This window comes from Vulpes lagopus, chromosome 18, assembly GCF_018345385.1.
Source record: "Vulpes lagopus strain Blue_001 chromosome 18, ASM1834538v1, whole genome shotgun sequence".
NCBI classification, from domain to species: domain Eukaryota; kingdom Metazoa; phylum Chordata; class Mammalia; order Carnivora; family Canidae; genus Vulpes; species Vulpes lagopus.
Window position 1 is genome coordinate 29,611,270 of NC_054841.1, and position 21,234 is coordinate 29,632,503.

The 21,234-nt window shown below is 43.2% G+C and overlaps 2 protein-coding genes across 5 annotated transcripts in view; both read right to left on the reverse strand.

The window, feature by feature from the left end:
• UBOX5 (U-box domain containing 5) overlaps positions 1-20,507 on the reverse strand; it is a 42,271-nt gene extending 21,764 nt beyond the window's left edge. For 3 of the 4 annotated variants that reach the window (XM_041733106.1, XM_041733105.1, XM_041733102.1), the window contains exon 1: positions 20,400-20,507. The gene's annotated coding sequence lies outside the window, so the exon portion shown is untranslated. Of the gene's footprint in view, positions 1-5,511; positions 5,523-20,399 lie in introns of those variants that run through there. The other variant, XM_041733104.1, reaches the window with a different exon arrangement.
• Positions 8,572-20,507, reverse strand: FASTKD5 (FAST kinase domains 5). Its single transcript, XM_041733101.1, has 2 exons — positions 20,400-20,507; positions 8,572-11,411 (listed from the first exon to the last, which is right to left on the reverse strand). The coding sequence occupies exon 2, from the start codon at positions 11,372-11,374 to the stop codon at positions 8,945-8,947; it is 2,430 nt and encodes an 809-aa protein (XP_041589035.1). The 5' UTR covers positions 11,375-11,411; positions 20,400-20,507; the 3' UTR covers positions 8,572-8,944.
• Positions 20,508-21,234: the final 727 nt, after the last annotated feature.

Sequence of the window (21,234 nt, forward strand, 5' to 3'; positions counted from 1 at the left end):
AAGTTCAAGGGAAGGGTTGAGAAAGGATACAGAGGTAGGGTGATCAATCTTCTGGTCTATCCAGGATTGAGGGTTTTTCCAGAATGTGGAACTTTCTGTGCTAATACCAGAAAAGTCCCAGGCAAACTGGGACAAGCTCGTCATCTTTTCTGGAAGGTTTCTCTATCTGTGCTTCCTTGTAGCTTGAAGCAGCTAAGTAAGCCTTTTTGTGGTTGAGGACCCAGAACATGGGGGTAAGGAGTGTGGGGGGATGATTTAGAAGAGAATAAGGTGACCATGACACTTTCTGAACACCTGAGCATCCATCTTCCTTTGGCCTAAAAAGAAGTTGCCACAGCTGAGTTATACAACCGGATTTCTGAGTCTCACAAAAATGTAATGGAAAGTAATTGTGGCAGATACACATATTTTAAAGACTAGGCTCAAACAGGTTACAGAGGAAAAAAAAGAAGAAAAGATTACCTGTCAAATAAGAGAAAAGCATTTAACCTCAAAGAGTGGGTGGAATACCAATGCACTGAGCAATTTTATAAATTGGGCACTTCAGCTTTTAAAGAAGAACAATACTTCTTATAATTTCTAAATTGAGTTACTTGTCCATCCATGAAAAAAATGTGACTTGTGTTCATTTTTCTTCGAGCTGGTTAAAATGAAAGACAGCTGTCCTAGAACATCCCACAGAGTCATCCATCAGTGAGAGGTGCACAGAAGACCAGAACAGAGGTGTGCACCCAGAAGCAACTTGCAGTCCTATATGGTTGGAGCCCATTCACCCTTCAATGGCTTAATATGTGCAAGGCTCTCTGCTAGGCACAGGTACAATTTTTACTCTTAAGAAATCATAGGCTTGGGGTGCCTGGGTGGCTCAGTGGGTTAAGCATCTGCCTTTGGCTCAAGTCATGATCCCAGGGTCCTGGGATGGAGCCCCACATCAGGTTCCTTGCTCAGTGGGGGGCCTCCTTCTCCCTCTCCCTTTGATCCTACCCCTCTTCTCATGCTTGCTCTCTCCCTAATAAATAAATAAATGAAATCTTAAAAAAAAAAAACCCCTCATCAACTCAAATCAAGGCACAAATGGGTCTCTTAATTTTAAGAGACTCGCAGTCTCAAAACAAAGGGTTTTGGGTTTTTTTTTTAAAGATTTTATTTATTCATGATAGACATAGGGAGAAAGAGAGAGAAAGACACACAGGCAGAGGGAGAAGCAGGCTCCATGCAGGGAGCCCAACGTGGGACTCGATCCTGGGACCCCAGGACCATGCCCTGGGCCAAAGGCAGGCGCTGAACTGCTGAGCCACCCAGGGATCCCCTAAACTAAGGGTTCTAATACCATTTACTCACTACCTTAATAGTAGAGTCAGCAAAATTCTATGGGACGCCAGGTGGAGTAGCCATGTTCTTCATGTATAAACGTGACCATTGGACCTTATTCCATCTGTTCTCACCTCTCTCCTGAATGCTTATCTCTGACTACTGCTGGACCCTCCTCAACATGTAAGTCTCTTCTGCCCTCAACAGCCTCCTCAAAAAAACCTTGCCTTGGTGCTGAGATTTTCTTAGTGTTGCCAACTTGGCAAATAAAAATAAAAACTGCCCACTTAAATCTGGAAATCAGATGAACAATAGTTTTTTTTCTTTAAGAATGTCCTATGGGGCAGCCCTGGTGGCTTAGCAGTTTAGTGCCGCCTTCAGCCCAGGGTGTGATCCTGGAGACCCAGGATCGAGTCCCAGCATGGAGCCTGCTTCTCCCTCTGCCTGTCTCTCTCTCTCTCTCTCAATCTCTGTATCTCTAATAAATAAATAAATAAATCTTTTTTTTTTTTTAGATTTTATTTATTTATTAATGTGAGACACACACGGAGGGGGAGAGAGAGAGACAGAGAGACAAAGACACAGGCAGAGGGAGAAGCAGGCTCCATGCAGGGAGCCTGATGTGGGACTCGATCCCGGGTCTCCAGGACCACACCCTAGGCTGCAGGCGGCGCTAAACCACTGGTCCACCGGTGCTGCCCTAAATAAATAAATCTTAAAAAAAAAAAAAGAATGTCCTATGTACTATCTGTGACATATGCTAAAAAATTATTTATTGCACATTCAGAAAACTAAGAACAGAAAGGAACTTCCTTAACATGATAAAGGTATTCATGCGAAACCCACAGCTAATATATTCAATGGTGAAAGACTGAAAGAATCCTCCAGAAGATCAGGAACAAGAGAAGGATGCCCACTTTTACCACTTCTATTCAATTTCATGTAAGAAGCTCTAGCCAGAGAAAGTAGGCAAGAAAAAGAAATAAAAAGGTCTCCAAAGCAGAAAGAAAGAAGGAAAACTACCTTTATCCACAAATTATATGATCCTGTATATAGAAAATTCTAAAGAATCAACACATACACAAAAACTCTTATAGCTCGTAAAAGAATTAGGCAAAAATGCAGGACAAATCATTCATATTTCTAACCACTTGTAACAAGCAATTCATAGAGATGTTAAAACAGGGGTGCCTGGGTGGTTCGGTTGGTTAAGTGTCTGTCTTTAGCTCAGGTCATGATCCCACGGTCCTAGGACTGAGCCCCACATCTGGTTGCCTGTTTAGTGGGGAGCTTGCTTCTCCCTTGCCCTCTGCCTGCTGCTCTTTTTGCCTGTGTTCTCTCTCACTCTCTCTTCCCCAGTCAAATAAATAAAATCTTAAAAAAATAAAAGAAAAAAGTGAAAATAAAAATTCCATTTATAGTAGCATTAAAAATAAAAATACTGGGACGCCTGGGTGGCTCAGTAGTTGAGCGTCTGCCTTAGGCCCAGGGTGTGATCCTGGAGTCCTGGGACTGAGTCCCACATCGGACTCCCTGCAGGGAGCCTGCCTCTCTCTCTCTCTCTTTCTGTGTCTCTCATGAATAAGTAAGTAAAATCTTAAAAAAAAATAAAAATACTAAGGAATAAATGTAACTATGGGAGAGCAAGAATTATACACCGAAAACTATAAAATGTTGCTGAAGGGGATCCCTGGGTGGCTCAGCAGTTTAGCACCTGCCTTTGGCAGAGGGTGTAATCCTGGAGTCCCCGGATCAAGTCCCACATTGGGCTCCTTTCATGGAGCCTGCTTCTCCCTCTGACTGCGTCTCTACCTCTCTCTCTCTCTCTGTGTCTCTCATGAATAAATAAATTAAATCTTTAAAATAAAATAAAATAAAATAAAATGCTGCTGAAAGAAATTTAAAAAGACCTAAATAAATAGAAAGACATCTCCTGTTCATGGATTAAAGACTCAGTATTGTTAAGATTGAAAGATGCTAAGGAAAAAAAAAAGAAAGAAAGATGCTAAGGGTGCCGGGTTGGTGCAGTAAATAGAGCATGCAACTCTTGATCACAGGGTCATGAGTTCAAGCCCCACACTGGGTGTGGAGTCTACTTAAAAAGAGAGACAGAGAAAGAAAAGAAAGATACTAAGCACTATTAGTCATTAGGGAAATATGAATCAAAACCACAATGAGGTACCACTTCACACTCACTAGAACAGCTATTTAAAACACACACACACACACACAAAATAACAAGTGTTAGCAAAGATGTGGAGAAAGTGGAACCCTAATACATTGCTGTTAGAAATGTAAAATGGTATTGCCACTGTGGAAAAGTCTGGCAGTTCTTCAGTAGGTTAAATATCAAATTAACATATAACTCAACAATTTCATTTGTAAGTATATATCCAGAGTACTAGAAACAGGCATTCAAAAAAATATGCCACATGAATGTTCATAACAGCACCAGTCACAATAGTCAAAAAAGTGGAAAAATGCAGTGTCAATCAACTGATGAATGGATAAACAAGACAGGGTATGTCCAAACAGTGGGCTATTATTCAGCTATACGTAATGATGTACTGGCACATGCATAACATGGGTGAATTTTAGTAACATTATACTAAGTGTAAGAAGCCACATACTGTAGGATTCCACTTCTTGGAAATATCTAGAATAGGTAAATCCACAGAAATGGAAAGCAGATAGATAGTTGCCAGGGTCTGGGAGAGGGGTACACGTGGAATCTTTGCTTAATGGGCATGGAGTTTTTTTGGGGGGTGAAAAAATGTTCTAGAACTAGACAGTGCTGATTGGTTGCACATCATCAGTGTACTGTCACTGAACTGCACACTTGAAAAAATGGCCAATTTTATCCGTATTTTACCACAAAACATTATTACTTATCTGAAATTCAATTTTTTTTTAAGATTTTATTTATTCATGATAGAGAGAGAGAGAGGCAGAGACACAGGCAGAAGGAGAAGCAGGCTTCACGCAAAGAGCCCAATGTGGGACTCAATCCTGGGACTCCAGGATCACGCACTGAGCCAAAGGCAGGCCCTAAACGGCTGAGCCACCCAGGTGTCCCCAAAATTCAAATTTAACCAGGCATTCTGTATTATATTGGCAATCCTACTCCCACTCTGTATCCTGCTCAAGGTTTCCCTTCTCTTCAAAGGTTCTCAAGGAATTGCCTCAACGTTTGCAACCCATTCCTTAATTCTCAATATTCAACAGGTGTGCAGTCTGGTTTTTGCTCTGACAATCCAATTCAAACTGCTATTGTTAATGTCATCAGTGATGACCAAGTTGCAAATTTACTGGAGATTTTTGGTTCTTGCCCTCACTGCTCTCTCCCCAGCAACTGACATGGTGCAAATCCTCTCCTTTCCTATTGGCTTCTGTGCAATGAAAGGTTAACTTGGCAGGTGTGTGTGTGGGGGGGTTTCAAACCCTGCACATTCCCAAAAAACTGGCCCTTTACTAGCTCCTTGGAGACCACCTCTAAGCCCTTGGAACATCCTTCCTGTTAAGACTGTCTGCATACACCTGAGACCTTGAGCTACACCAGACAGCTTACACTAGCAATGTGATTTATGGTGGGGGCTTGGGCATGTCAGTTGGACCTCTGAAGGGGGTGGGGACTGAATAACTAAGGCCAGCCACGTGGGCACTCCATGCCTACATGACTCCCCCCCCCAATAAAAACCCTGCACAGGCTCAGGTGAGCTACCCTGATTAGTAATATGGATAAATGTTGGCAAATACCACTGTTGGGATGAAATTAAGACCTGCCCATGTGACTGCACTGGAAAAGGACAACTGAAAGCTTGTACCTGGTCTCTCCTAAACTCTACATTATGTGCCTTTTTCCTTTGCTGATTTGAATCTGTATCCTTTCACTGTAATAAACCATAACTGTGAGTATAACAGCTTTTACAAGTTCTGTGAATCCTTTTCGTGAGGGTAGTTTTGAGGACCCTTGACAAACTTGTATGTTACCATTTTCCCTAAGTGTGGTTATTTCTTCCTTTTTTTTATCTTTACCACTGGGTCCCCTTCGCTTTGCTCTCCCTATAAATGCTGGTATTCTATTCTTGGTTATCTTTTCTTCCCTGATCCCCGAACTGCAATAACATCCTATCCACCTGTCCAGGCGATTTTACTCACTTGTGGTTCTGACTGCCACCTGCCCAGATCCCCATCTGAGACCTCAGCCTGGCTATTTCTGCCTGGAAGCTCATCTTAGCATGACCAGGTGAGATTAACTAACCCTCTACCCAAACACCTTTCCTGCTTTGGTTCCAATTTTAGTTGCTGACTCCATATCAATGTGGTCAGCACTAAAATCCCCATTCCCTAATCCAACCAATTAGCAAGTCTTGCCTTTCTCCTTCCAATCACCTCTGAAACTCAGACTTTCCATTCCCATAGTTCTGGCCCTCATTGTCTCACCTGAGCTCTTACTCTCATTTGTGAAATATTCTCCCTAATATATCTCATGTACCTTCCTCAATCTCATTCTATCCTTTTTACCTAACAGTTCTAAAACATGAATCTGCCCAATTATTCCTACTTAAGACTCCCTTAGAAGCACCCAGCCCCCATGAAATGGGCAAAAGACATGAAGAGAAATCTCAGAGGAAGACATAGACATGGCCAACATGCACATGAGAAAATGCTCTGCATCACTTGCCATCAGGGAAATACAAATCAAAACCACAATGAGATACCACCTCACACCAGTGAGAATGGGGAAAATTAACAAGGCAGGAAACAACAAATGTTGGAGAGGATGCGGAGAAAAGGGAACCCTCTTACACTGTTGGTGGGAATGTGAACTGGTGCAGCCACTCTGGAAAACTGTGTGGAGGTTCCTCAAAGAGTTAAAAATAGACCTGCCCTACGACCCAGCAATTGCACTGTTGGGGATTTACCCCAAAGATTCAGATGCAATGAAACGCCGGGACACCTGCACCCCGATGTTTCTAGCAGCAATGTCCACAATAGCCAAACTGTGGAAGGAGCCTCGGTGTCCATCGAAAGATGAATGGATAAAGAAGCTGTGGTTTATGTATACAATGGAATATTCCTCAGCCATTAGAAACGACAAATACCCACCATTTGCTTCAACATGGATGGAACTGGAGGGTATTATGCTGAGTGAAGTAAGTCAATCGGAGAAGGACAGTGTATGTTCTCATTCATTTGGGGAATATAAATAATAGTGAAAGGGAATATAAGGGAAGGGAGAAGAAATGTGTGGGAAATATCAGAAAGGGAGACAGAACATAAAGACTCCTAACTCTGGGAAATGAACTAGGGGTGGTGGAAGGGGAGGAGGGCGGGGGGTGGGGGTGAATGGATGACAGGCACTGAGGGGGGACACTTGACGGGATGAGCACTGGGTGTTATTCTGTATGTTGGTAAATTGAACACCAATAAAAAATTAATTTATTAAAAAAAAAAAAAGAAGCACCCAGCCCCTATATACTTAGGCTCTTTAGTAACGCTGTAAACTGTCACCCAGATCTGCTCTACCTCTCTACCCCCACCCTCTGCCTTCTTTCCACCTCAATTCCCCAGCAATGCCTAACCACTCTAAATTCCCAGACCATATTCACTAAACATTATCATCTCTGTGCTGCAACCCACTACATGCACTGGAGATTAATTAGTTAACAAAACACAGTTAACTCAAAGGGCTATTGTTAATTCTTTTTTTTTTTAATTAAGATTTTATTTATTTATTCATGAGAGACAGAGAGAGGCAGAGACACAGACAGAGGGAGAAGCAGGCTCCTTGCAGGAGCCCAATGTGGGACTCGATCCATGAACTGGGATCATGCCCTGAGCCAAAGGCAGACACTCCACTGCTGAGCCACCCCAGTGTCCCCAGAATAATTTCTGATACTGCTAAGTGCAGTGAGGAAAATGAAGCTGAAGATGACAGAGCATGATCAAAAGCCAACCAAGGTACTGTTTTGCATGGGAAGGGAAGCGACCTTTGAGAGGAAATCTGAGTAAGAGTGGGAGGGATCTTTTTTAAAATTCTCACCCCTAAATGTTTACAAAGGTTACTTGTATTAAGTTACTTACACATATATAGGATCTCTTTATATATAACCTCTTTATGTTTATGGTGCTAATACAACCAAACCTGAAGCCCACTAGACTTCTTACGGAAGGTAATGCATTTCCTTCTTGTTTGAACCACTTCTCATGAAAAACATTCTACTGGTCATTGGATTTGGGAATCACTGACCCAACAGACATTCATTTAATTCCACTCTTCTACATCCAATTTTAGGGAAAAAATATTTGGAGGGAAAGGTAGGGGGAAGAATTTATGCAAGAGAAGTAGAAATGTAGAGGGGGCTAGAGGACATTAAGCTAATTCTGAAATGGCTCTTGAAAGCAGGAAGAACCATCAACTAAGGACAACCAACAAAATCTAAATAAAAATGAGACTTTAAAGGATGTGAAGAAAACATGCATGGGGGGAAAATCATGAAATGTAAATGAAGTTGTAAAGATTCTTATTTTATTTATTTTTTAAGTATGCTCCACACCCAATGTGGGGCTTGAACTCACAATCCTGAGATCGAGTCACATGCTTCACCAACTGACCCAGTTAGGTGCCCCAAAAGATTGTTTGTTTGTTTTTTTAAGATTTTATTTATTTATTTGACAAGAGAACATAAGCAGGTGGAGAGGCAGAGAGGGTGAAGCAGACTCCCCTATGATCAGGGAGTCCGATGCAAGGCTCAATCCCAGAACCCTGGGATCATGCCCTGAGCTGAAGGCAGACACTAAGCTGACTGAGCCAACCAGGCAACTCAAAAAAGATTCTTATTTTAAAATCAAGTATAGGGGATCCCTGGGTGGCTTAGTGGTTTAGCGTCTGCCTTCGGCCCAGGGCATGATCCTGGAGTCCCGGGATAGAGTTCCGCATCGGGCTCCCTGCATGGAGCCTGCTTCTCCCTCTGCCTCTGCGTCTCTGCCTCTCTCTCTCTGCGTCTCTCCCTCTCTGTCTCTCATGAATAAATAAAAATATTTAAAAAATAAAATAAAGTATATGAGGAGCACCTGGGTGGCTCAGTCGGTTGAGCATCTGCCTTTGGTTCAGGGCATGATCCCAGAGTCCTGGAATCAGGCCTAATGTCTGACTCCCTGCTCAGCAGGGAATCTGCTTCTCCCTCTCCCTAACCCCCTGCTTGTGCGCTCTGTCAAATAAATAAATACAAATCTTTAAAAAAAATAAAGTACATGAAAACCACTTTTAAAAAATTGGCTTTGACAATGTCTGGCTACACTTTTATCTTTAAAAATCAAAATCATGATGAAGTAAGGCCAGTAAAGAGAGGAAGAAAAATATGATAGGAATTACTTGAAAATAGGGCATATTAAGAGGTTTATTCATTACCTGCACAAATTAGCAACAACTTGTACAACTGGACCAGGTTACAATTAATTCATGGTAACACACAGTAACTTCACTTTGCCATAGATAAGAACACAGCTAAGTCTCCTCAACAGATGATTTTATTACCAAACCTATATTCTAGCTTTTATAACTGTTTCCCAACACCTTGTACAGTGTACCTCTAGGGCATTTATGAGTAACAATGTCCCTTAAAGCCGTTCAGAGAGTAGAGGTGAACACCTTCTCATGGAGGAACATCAGCTTTTCTAAGCGAGTTCGTTTCAGTAGTGGGAGCCACTCCCAGTGGAATAACTCTACCACACGGTACCCAAGCTGATTCAATTGCCGCCTCTTCATATTGTGCAGTCCAAGCAGATCTCTGGAAGCATAGCAATATTGGTTTTTGTTTGTCAACTGAATGGCCAGCTTCACCTGTGGGGCCTGCATGCAGGCTAATCTGTCTGCCCCTAATCTGTCTGCTACACTGCAAGGGGAGCTCCCCAAATGTATGGCTATCTTCTCTAATTCTCTTGCCTGTGGCTCAGTTTCTGACTCAGTTTCTCCCTGGGTATGTTTTCTTGATTTTCCTTGGAGTAGCTGATTCATCAAATCATCTGTAAGGCTGATTCCCACATGCTTAAGCTTTAATGTGGCTTCTTCTTCAACTGGTATGGCTTCTATGTTAAATGGCAATGGCTTCATGTTAACATCAAGCTGGACCTCTAAGTCAGAAGATCGGGTATGAGGCAAAATCATATGGTGTTTGATGTACTGAGACCCACCCAACATGGTCTCAAGTAAAAAGAGAGCTTCTAGGAATTCAGGCTTTGAGCACATATCCTTCCTTGCTAAATTCCACAGCATTTCTGACCCTTCTTGCTGAAGATGAGCACTAAGACGATTGCCTCTGTAATCTAGACACTCAGTGCCAACTATACCATCAAGAGTATACAGCTCCTTAGTGAGTTCAAACTTACTTTTCGCCTGAGCTAACTTGACGAACTCTGGACTCAAAGCGAAGTTGATGAGCTCAAATGGAAAGTACTCAGAAAATGCCAGGCCTAACAGGCAGGTGAGCAGGTGCTCTGGGTATCGCTTGAACTCAGGCATCTTTCTGTGAATCTCATTTATCAGGGCAGAATAAAACTCTTCTGTATTGGGTGGCTTATAATTCAGAGTTCCAAATGACCACAGGATCTTGGCTATATCTTTACTTCGACAGTATGCCACCCTCGTAGGCAAAGAAGCAGCCACAGCATTCATTAGCCCTTCATCCAGGACACGTAGGGCTGAGCAAGCAAGAGTCAGATGCATGACACCCTGAACTCCAAGAAAAGGAATTCGTTGAGGAGCAATCTGGCCAAAATGCTTCATGAAATTTACGTGATCCACGTGCGTGAAACGGAACATTTTTAGAATATTCACTAAGGCATAATTACTCAGATGCTGCATGTCAGCACAAGCCAAGTCTCCAATTTTCCGCATGACATATTCAGAGAGACTACTACTTGATTTAAAGAATCCCAAACAGATTGTACCAATCTCCTCTAAATTGATCAAATCTATGTATTTGAGAACCAACGATTCCAATTTTTGCATGAGGTCTTGGGGTACCTGACGACTCTCACCTATAATATAAATTAAGTGAATCAGCTGGGACAAGGATAGATCTTTCCAGTGTAAATTAAGATAACTAAAGAAGATTTTTAAAAACCGAGGTACTCTGCGGCCCAAGTAACGCCAGAGGTCAGCCACCAAGAGAAGTTGATCCACACTCATCTCCCACACCTTATTGCAAAATCTGGTTTCATACACACCTAGCATTGAATGGGATGGAGGGATTCCTAGGTTGACAAAGGCTTTCAAAATATTGATCAGATCTGGGACATCAAAGAGTTGTATATTTTTCACACTTAGCTGGCAGAGCAAAGCAAAGCTGGTACTGGACAGCACAACATGATGCTGCTCTGCAGGCAGAGAGCTCAGCTTACAGAAATACTCAGCAATGACTTGAGGCTGGAGATTACCTTGATAAACTGTGACTTTGTGCAAAATTAATTCACCTTCTGAAACAGAAAGGGGCTGACAAGTCTCAGATCTGTTATAGCTGTGAAGCTGGTACTCTGGCCTTAGCTGTAGGAAACCTCGGGGGTCTTCAAAGGAATCAAAAATTTCTATATCCTCTTCAACAACTCCTGCAGCCCTGGGTGAGCCCGACTTTAACGTGCTGGCCTGAGAGGCAGGAGCCCTGCTGGTTTCCGAACCTGGGAGGGCACTGCTGGTTGTCAGAAGTCTCTGAGAAGAGGAAGTGCTATTAATGTTCTCAACTTTTTTGGCAGGATGGCAGAGGCTGCTGTGTTCTGGAGGGTCCTGTTCCGTCTGCCACGTGCAGCTTCCCACATTCCAGTATGTCACACTTTGGGTAGCATTGTAGGCAAAAGGGTTGCAAAATGCTTGATATCCTAAAGGTTTTAACAACTTGAGGGTGGCTGCCATTCTGGCGTCAGTACGGATCATTCTGCCAGTCAGAACACAGTCCTCACAGGTCTGTCCAGGCAATTTCTTGTTTATATGGTGCTTGATTAGAGCTGGACGGGGAGGAGTTCCACAGAAACTGCCTGGAAATCTTCGGCATATCGCAAGAGCCATGGGTCACAAATGACTGGGCCAGAATTGGTGCCAGATACTGAAAAAAGGGTAGATGAAGAATAAGTGGCTTCCACCTATCACAGTACCAAAATGTACACATTATAAGAAATGGATTAAGCTACACTGCTCTCCACTCAAATAAGTGCCATGCTGGTGAATGGCCAAACCACAAGACAGCACACATCTAGGATAAACTCCCTCTCTTTGATATCAAGGCAGAAAGGGGCCCACTTGAAGAATAAGAAAGTTGGTAAAAGTTATTGTGCTAAAACCAAAAGTAGAAAGTGGGATCTGGTGTAAAAGTTTAATTAATTATACCCACGATAACCCTCCCTGTTCCTAAAGTATGAAGCTTTTGACTATGGGATTGTCTTCTGATGCTGCTCCTACACCTTCTAGAAGGTGCCTGTTCTCTCCAGGTAGCTTATCAGATACTGAATCACTACCACAGAGTAGTCAGGCTATTGGAATGTATACTCAAAAACGCATTTTGGTGGGAGAAGGCAGAAGGCGGATGTGCTCTGTTGTCAATTCACGGATGGGAAGCAAAAAGCATCTCAAAGTCGGGCTCACGGTTCAGGGAACACCAATTCACATGCCTGCCCTGCTGACGTGCAAGTGGAACAGCACAGCTTTCCTCTGGAGGCGGCTGATGAGCAATGTCGCCAATGAGTCAGGTATTGACCACCCTGCTTCTGAGCTATGCAGGACCCACTGTCCCCCACAGTAGAAACCATGAGAGGCTGTGACACTGACTCTGCTATACTCCTGCTTTCTCTAAAGGCTTTTAGTTTTCCTTCCACTTGAGAAATCCCAAAGCCTGACACGCAAAACCCAGTGAGCCCTGAGCTGCCACAATGTGGACCAGATGAGGTTGTTGCTACACATAATCCCTTGTAGGTTCTGAGGGTGCCACAGGGACTTTCAGAAATCCCTGCCTAACTCCCCTGGCAGCCCCTTCCCTCCAGAGCCCACAGGAGGAAAACCAGGTGGCCACAGGGCAGGCCAGTAGCTTTGTTCAGGTAGTCCAGCTATGTAGGTTTCTCTAGATGGCAGGAATGTATGCTCTAATTTCTTTGTAAACCAGAGCAGAATTCTATCACATTAAATCTTTATACACTAAATTCTTTACCGTGGACTATGGACCATTTTGTCTACTAAGTTTCAATCTATGGGCCCAGATACTACAGACCAGGTGTCATAAAACTATGGTTCAGGGGTCCAAATCCACCCCTCCACCTATTTTTTAGGTAAAGTTTTATCTGAAAATAGCTAGGCCACACATTACATATTGTTTCTGCCTGCTTTCTCAGTACAAGAGCAGAACTGAGTAACCATGGAAGAAAATATAATATTTACTATATGGCCCTTTACAGAAAAACTTTGCTATAAACCATTAGTTTAGTCCTATGGATTCAGATAGCCAATCTTTTTTTTTTTTTTTAAGATTTTATTTATTTATTTATTTGAGAGACAGAGAGAGAGTGATGGGCAGCAATAGAAAGAGTGAAAGAGCACAAGAGTGAGAAGAGAGAGATGCAGGTTCCCCACTGAGCAGGGAGTCCGATGTAGGGCTCAATACCAGGACCTCATGACCTGAGCTGAAGGCACTTAACCGACAGCCACCCAGGTCCAGGTGCCCCCAGATGCCAACTTTTTAAAAATTAGAAAACATGAGGAAAATAGTACTAAAATAACTCTTCCTTTAATAGTTAGAGATAATTAAAAGATTTTTGCCTCAACCAATATTGCACCACAGGTATGGTAGGAACAAAACAGAAGTAATGAAACTCTCCAGTTGATAGAATAGGGTTTAAAAAAAAAAAAAGATTTATTTATTTATTTATTTATTTATTTATTTATTCATTCATTCATTCATTCATTCATTCATTCATTCATGAGATACGGAAAGAGAGGCAGAGACACAGGCAGAGGGAGAAGCAGGCTTCCTGCAAAGAGCCCGATATGGGATTCGATCCATAATCCCAGGATCATGCCCTGAGCTGAAGGCAGACACTCAACTGCTGAGCCACCCAGGCATCCCCCACTTAAAAAACAACAAAAAAAACATTTGTCTTTCTTTTTTTGGGGAGAGAGAAAAAGAGAGAACGTGAGTAGGGGGTGGGGCAAATGGAGAGGGAAAGGCAGCGAATCTCTAGCAGGGTCCACACTGAGCGAGGAACCTGATGTGGGGCTCGATCTCACGACCTTAGCTGAAACCAAGAGTCCAAGACTTAACCAACTGAGCCATCAGGGTGCCGTGACAGAATAGGGGTTTTAAGAAGACCTGCTTTAGAACCTGAAATCTATATTTGGCTCAACACAATCTGCAACTAAAGCCTAAACTATTAAAATCTATAGACCTTCATCTCATCTTGGAAACAAGTTTGGAAAAACTGGAAGGAAAAAAAAACTTTTGTTTTTTTAACAAAATAACTGCTCTAGAGAAAAACTGGGACACCTGGCTGGCTCAATTGGTAGAATGTGTGACTCTTGATCTTGAGGGTTTTAAGTTTGAGCCCCACATTGGGTGTACATCACTTAAAAATAAAATCTTAAAAACAAACAAACAAACAAAAACCCTGAAAACAATCCAAATGTCCATCCGGAAGGAGGGGGCTTGGTTTCCAGGATAAGCGTGTGGCAGGCATCAATATGAGAAAAAGTACATACAAACATTCACTGAAACAGAACACAAATGAGTGCCATCACCTAAAATACTTGCATAAAAGGAAAGTAACTATCTAGCTTTTTGGTGGAGAGACTTTCTGCTATATCTTTGATAAACTTTTTTCCCCTTTCAACTGGCATTGGAACTGTTAATAACAGAAAAGTATATGAATTAAACAAATATCTTTATAAATAATTTTAAAAGTACATTAAATAACTTAAATTACTTCAATAAATACTACCTAAGAGTACTTAATGAACTTATTGTGCAGGGTCCCCAGATGAACAAAAGAACCATTTCCTCGGGATCCCTGGGTGGCGCAGCGGTTTAGCGCCTGCCTTTGGCCCAGGGCCCGATCCTGGAGACCTGGGATCGAGTCCCACATCGGGCTCCCGGTGCATGGAGCCTGCTTCTCCCTCTGCCTGTGTCTCTGCCTCTCTCTCTCTCTGTGTGACTATCACAAATAAATAAAAAATTAAAAAAAAAAAAAAAAAAAGGAACCATTTCCTCGAACATCAATGTTTGAGTGGTACTGACTCTGTATTTTGAATTAATGTGGCCCTTTTTTGATTTGCAAAAATACAGGTTAAATTCCAAGATAGAATAAACAACAGCCACAATTATCTTAGAGCCTTCTCTGTGCCAAGCCTAGTATGCACATGTTAAATCTGCATTAGCTCCAATCCTTACAATCTCTGTAAGATAGGTCTTATTTTCTCTACATTGTGGATGAGGAAAAGGAACTTCACAAGACTAAGAAACCTGCTGAAGGCTACACAGCTAAGGGATGAAGTGGAGTTTGGTATCAAAGATTGTCTGATTCCAAAATCCACATTGCTGGTGTATTATAGATAAGAGGATTGAGATTCCAGACTAAGGAGTAGGGAGGACCCTAAACAATCTACAGGATTTCCAGATACCAGGGAGCTGGAGGGTTAAAACTAAGTGAACTCAAAAGCCCCTCTCATCTCTAACACACTTCTGAGGTGTGCTCAGTGTTATTCAGTTCCAGACCACTGCAATAAAGTAAGGGTCGCGATAAAGCTAGTCAAAGAATTTTCTGGTTTCCCAGCGCATGGAAAAGTTATGTTTACACCATACTATAGTCTGTCACATGCACAATAGCATTATACCTAAAACACAATATACGTATCTTAATTATAAAATACCTTATTGCTACAAAATGCTAACCATCATCTGAGCTTTCAGCAAGTCATAATCACTGATCACAGACCACCCTAACAAACACAATAGTAACAAAAACATGTGAAATATTCTAAGAATTACCAAAATGTGACACAAAGATAAGCGACCAAATGCTGTCGGAAGAATGGTACCAACGGGCTTGTCTGACACAGGGTTGCCCCAAATCTTCAATCTGTAAAAAACATGCTCTCGGGATCCCTGGGTGGCGCAGTGGTTTAGCGCCTGCCTTTGGCCCAGGGCGCGATCCTGAAGACCCGGGATCGAATCCCACGTCGGGCTCCCGGTGCATGGAGCCTGCTTCTCCCTCTGCCTGTGTCTCTGCCTCTCTCTCTCTCTCTGTGACTATCATAAATAAATAAAAACTTAAAAAAAAAAACTTAAAAAAAAAAAACATGCTCTCTGTGAAGTACAATAAAGTGCAAAATGAGCTATGTCTGTAGTCTAAGACTTGAGCTATCACTAACAGCTAGTTTATAGTACTCACAAAAAAGAACAAAGAGAAGACCTCAAAGACCAAAATCTACAGGAAGGATGGAAGATATTCCATCATCAAGGTAAGGAGATGTACCATAACTGAAGACCTAGAAGTTGGCAGGAGACATAAGGTCTCCTGAATTTAAGGTTCAACTGAGCAGGAGAGAAGCAAAAGGAAACCCCAGGATAATGAAGATCCCAAGACTAGAACTGTGAGCAGACATACAGAACAACCAGTTCATGCCAGAGGAAGTAAATATTACCAAGGAGGGGAGATGTATACTTCTGAGGAATAATCTGGGGACAGACAAGCAATAGGTAAACAAAAAACCAAGCCCATAACAGTGACAAAAATTATTAACTCCAGGAAAACAAAAAGGTTGTATAAGACAAGGAAATGTTATATTATACTCCCTGCTCAGCTATGAATATTTACATAATTTATAGATATAAACCTTGAATATCAGCTTAATTTAAAAGTTTGAGCAAATTGGGACGCCTGGGTGGCTCAGTGGTTGAGCATCTGCTTTTGGCCCACGGCGTGATCCTGGAGTACCAGGATCGAGTCCCGCATCCGGCTCCCTGCACGGTGCCTGCTTCTCCTTCTGCCTGTGTCTCTGCCTCTCTCTCTCTCTGTGTGTGTCTCTCATGAATAAATGAATAAAATCTTAAAAAAAAAAAAAAGTTTGAGCAAATTATATATGGAGGATGCAGGGAGAGGAAGAGGAATAGAGGAGGCTGGGTAGGGACACAAGAGACCGAGAGTCTCAAAGCCCATAATAAAGTCGCCAAAGATTTTATAGACACAGATATCTCCTAGAAACCAACAAACAGCAACACAAATATATTATTCATAAATATACTGATAAATGCCAAAAGAAACCAAGAGTTGAAAGTGCCTCCACAGAATAAAAATTGAAGGCAAAATAAAGAGAATTAATATTTAGTGTCATAGGGCAGCCCAGGTGGCTCAGCAGTTTAGCACTGCCTTCAGTCCAGGGCGTGATCCTGGAGACCCGGGATGAGTCCCACATCAGGCTCCTGGCATGGAGCCTGCTTCTCCCTCTGCCTGTGTCTCTGCCTCTCTCTCTCTCTCTCTCTCTCTCTCTCTGTGTGTGTGTCTCTCATGAACGAATAAATAAAATATTTTTAAAAATATTTAGTGTCATAAATCCCATAAAACTATTGGACTGTGTAAACCACGTCCAAGTTTGACAAAAACTAAATTTGTGCATGCACTAACAAGAAATTAAGGTATTCTTCAAGACAATCAGTATTTAAAGAAAGTAATCTTAAGTTTCAAGGAATATGTTGAAGTTTTTCTAGTCAAAGCAATTCCTACTCTCTACAGAACTTCCTTAAGGATGCCCAGTAACAGCAATGATGACAAAATAAAGAATCGTAGAGGCATGCAGAGCCAACTGCAAATGGCAAGTAGGAGCTACTTACTTTTTCACCATGCAACTTTTAGCATAACTGTATAGACAACATATCTATATATATAGGTCTGAAATATAACCACTTCAGAAGTCTAGTCTTGAGTACTGTGGAGAAGGAAAGAAACAAAGGGAAGATACAGAACCAATAAAGCAGAACGGTAAGGAGGAAAGGCACTGCAAAGGAAAGGCTGCCAGGATATGTTTGTCCAGATAGAGAATAGCTGAGAGAGTTAGTTCCTCCCTACATAAGGACTCCCAGAGAATCCATAAGAAAGCTGGAAAGGGAATACTATGAGATGCCCCATCAGTAACTCCTGATACCATCTCTAGAGGTTCAAAGACATGTGACATCAGCACAAAGCTCCTTTCCTAGTTTAAGTGTATAAACTTAACTACATGTATATCCTATTCCCCATCTCTCTTTAGGGGGTCTAACAAACCAGCATGGAGCCTCAGAGACCCCTGGCACTGCCTAACCACCCTGAATGATGTTATTTCACAGGAATGAGGACTCTTACCTTTCCACCTTCCAGATACAGGTCTGAGCAAAGCTGAATAGCTTCGTTTAAACTATAGTCCAGAAGTTAGAGGAAGGGAGCCAGATGGTGAAAGACAGCCATGCTAACTGTACATTAAGTATATGACACTCTCAGCATATTCAATTCACCAGTTACTGGATCTCCTCTCTTAATTCTGAGTTATCTTTTTGCTAGAAAGGTTTAACCCCCTTATGTCCTGATAAATTGCCACAAATAAATGGATACTTCAAACTCTAATCTTGTCTTAGCAAATAATTTGTTGAGCAATCCTGAGAATTGAAAAAAACAAAAAATTAAATTTCTCTAGGTGTTGAGAGTTTGCAAAGCTTTAATGCCCCTGATGAGGGCTTAGCGACTGACCTAAGAACCCTTAGCTGTTAATACAAATGCCAACTGGGCTAAACTCTTCCGTGCTTCGGTTTCCACACAGAAGCAGTGCCTACAAGTGAGGGATCTACTAATACTATGAAGGTCAAACACTAGTGCTAAGGTAAGGTGTTCAGGTCAAGATAAGTATCACCCAGAGTTAAGCCAAATCAAAACCAAGGGGATCCCTGGGTGGCGCAGCGGTTTGGCGCCTGCCTTTGGCCCAGGGCGCGATCCTGCAGACCTGGGATCGAATCCCACGTCGGGCTCCCGGTGCATGGAGCCTGCTTCTCTCTCTATCTCTCTGTGACTATCATAAATAAATAAAAAAATTTTAAAAAAATTAAAAAAAAAAATCAAAACCAAGTCTAACAGCCCATCCCCTCCACTTCGTTCAAGTTTCCATTCTTTTTTTTTTTTTTCTTTTTTTAAAGAGAGGGAGAGAGAGAATCTTAGGCTCAATGCCCAACACGGAGCTCAACCCCAGCTCGATCTCACAACCCTAAGATCATGAACTGAGCCACCCAGGCACCCTCTAGTTTCCATTCTTATTGGAGAAAACAGCACATCACAATTACTTGTGAAATATTTTCAGTTCATATACAGATAGCCCTCTCCTACCCTTTTTTAAGACTCCGCTATTCCTCTATCAGAATGGCAAGAAGGGTCTGGCTAGATACAGTCTGATAAGACCCCACAAATGATTCTGTTAGAGGCACTACCCTGAAAGGATTCATAACACTCTGTCTTTAGGAAATCTCTGGGTTTAACAATATAGAGCAGGGATCCCTGGGTGGCACAGCGGTTTGGCCCAGGGCGCGATCCTGGAGACTCAGGATCGAATCCCATGTCGGGCTCCCGGTGCATGGAGCCTGCTTCTCCCTCTGTCTATTTCTCTGCCCCTCTCTCTCTCTCTCTCTGTGACTATCATAAATAAATAAATTAATTAATTAAAAAAAAAACCAATATAGAGCAGACACTCATGTCCTCTCAGCCCATGTGAGTGAAACTAAAGGAATGACCAAAAAGAAATATCTGCACCCAAAGTTATGTCAACTGGTCAACTCAACCAAATTCTTGGTTTTTATCTATTCTAGGTTTGCAAGGCTGCACAGTATAGTTTCTCAGACAGTTGAAGGGAAAACTTCAGAATGCTCTGATATCAAAGGTGGCATACTTGCATAACAAATAACAAGACCCTGTTGGGAATCAGAAAAGTAAACCCATGAATGGGGAAGAAAGTGCTACTGTCAAATAAACTAGGCCTGCACAACTGCCGAAAGCCTCACTTTCTCCATTGTATTATGCAACACTGAGTCTTCAGATTGTATTATGGTCTACTAGGCAGCAGTGAATTCATCCCAAAGCTTGCCTGAGGCCATTCAGAGCACTGAGTTGTAAAATCTAGCTCTAGAAAAGCAGCTGTTCTTACTACTCACAAAGTGTGAGCAAAGTGCAGAAAACAGGAATTTACATTCCAACTGCAACGAATGACTTGAAAGCACAGAACACCGGCCACACTGGTGCTAAAGCCCTTGGCTACCCAGCTCAACAGGATGAAGCACTGGCCCACGGTTTACAGTGAGCGAGCAATGAAGCATGGCCTAAGGAAGTGGATGAGTAACTGGTGTAAGGAGGGCCCAAAGCTCCCTGAGTCAGGACAGAAGAGCTGTGTCATGATTTGTACAGAAAGAGAAAGGGCAATTATTTTTATCTCTGGAGAAAAAAAGCAAGGAAGACATCAATAATACCCTCAGGTTTGTGCAACTAGAAACCATCTGTTAAAAATGGGGAATAGGTATACATCGTACTGATATTTACTGAAGACTCAGGCTGACCCGGTACTAAGCAAAATAATGTAGAATTTGCTACTCAAACTGGCCTGCGGACCAGCGGCATCATCCTCACTTGGAAGCGCTGGTCAGGAATGCATAATCTCGGGCTCTGCCACCGGCCTACCACCTCAATCTCCAGATACCCAAGTGATTATTAGCACGCACGTGAAAGTGTAATGACAAGTGCGACAAAAAACCTCACTGCATTCCCCCCAACGGCCCTATGAGACAGGCAGTTATTATCTCCATCTCCCAGAGGAAAAGTCAAGGTTCAGACGAACCGTGTGCCCAAGGTCACAGGACTCTGGAGGGGCGGGGTCGCCGAAATACAGCTCGAAGCGTGCCTGCCTGCGGGGTCCGCGCCCGGGCCCGGAAGCGAGCAGCCGGCCTCGGCGCGCGCCCGACCCTGCGCCGCCCAGGACGGGAGAGGCGGACCGAGGCCCAGGTGGGCAGAGAGCAGCCGCCGCGACCTCCTACCCGGCCGCCGCCACTCACCTGAGCCTGGCGAACGCGGGCGCCGCAACACCAAACCCCGGACCCCGCGGGCTGCCGCGCCACCACGACTCCTCCAGCAACACCCGGACCTCACCGCCCCACTTCCGGCCAATTGCCCGCTACTTCCGCCTGCCGCGCTAGGGACGGGTGCGGCCGAGGCTCAAAAGACCCTATCAGCGTTTTCCAAGGACGTTTTCCAGCGGAGGACGTTGTTGAGAGAACTGGGAAATCTAGGACCTGCGGAGGGGAAACAGCGCCGTGGATGGACCGCTCTGGAAGTCGCTGAATAGCGTAGACAACCGGTTCGAATCCCGGACCACCACTCAAGGTTTTATAGCCTTGGAGAAATCACATCAACTGTCAAAGCCGAGTTTCTCAACTGTATGGTGAGGGTAATCACGCATCTACAAGATATACATCAATCAAGTGCTCTCAGGAGAAGAGTTAGTGATGGATAGCCGAGCCTGTTAGGAGAAATGGATGTGAGGAGCTGGAGCTGGAGGAGGCCTGTGCGCCAAGGTCATCCTTCCCCTCCCTTGTAGAGGGACTCCCACCTGAGCTGCTATCAGCAACTAGGCAAGAAAGAGACGCTCCAGGAGGGCTTGGTCCTGGACCGCTGTTCTGGGGAAACAAGCACTGCTGTATGGTGTTTGTCATACCTTCTCGGTGCCTTGGTTGCTGGTGCACCTATCCCAAGTGCTGTGAAGGAGACTTGAGAACTGACATTCCCTCCAGGGCCTTATCTTGTCGGGAGACAAAAACCAACGCGGGGAGGACACTTCACCGTAAGAAGGGGCAAGCCTGGGTCCCACTTTGCCTGGTTCTCTCACTTAGG

Bases quoted from the DNA above. Each gene is read 5' to 3' on its own strand.
- FASTKD5 (XM_041733101.1), bottom strand. From the start codon at position 11,374: ATGGCTCTTGCGATATGCCGAAGATTTCCAGGCAGTTTCTGTGGAACT.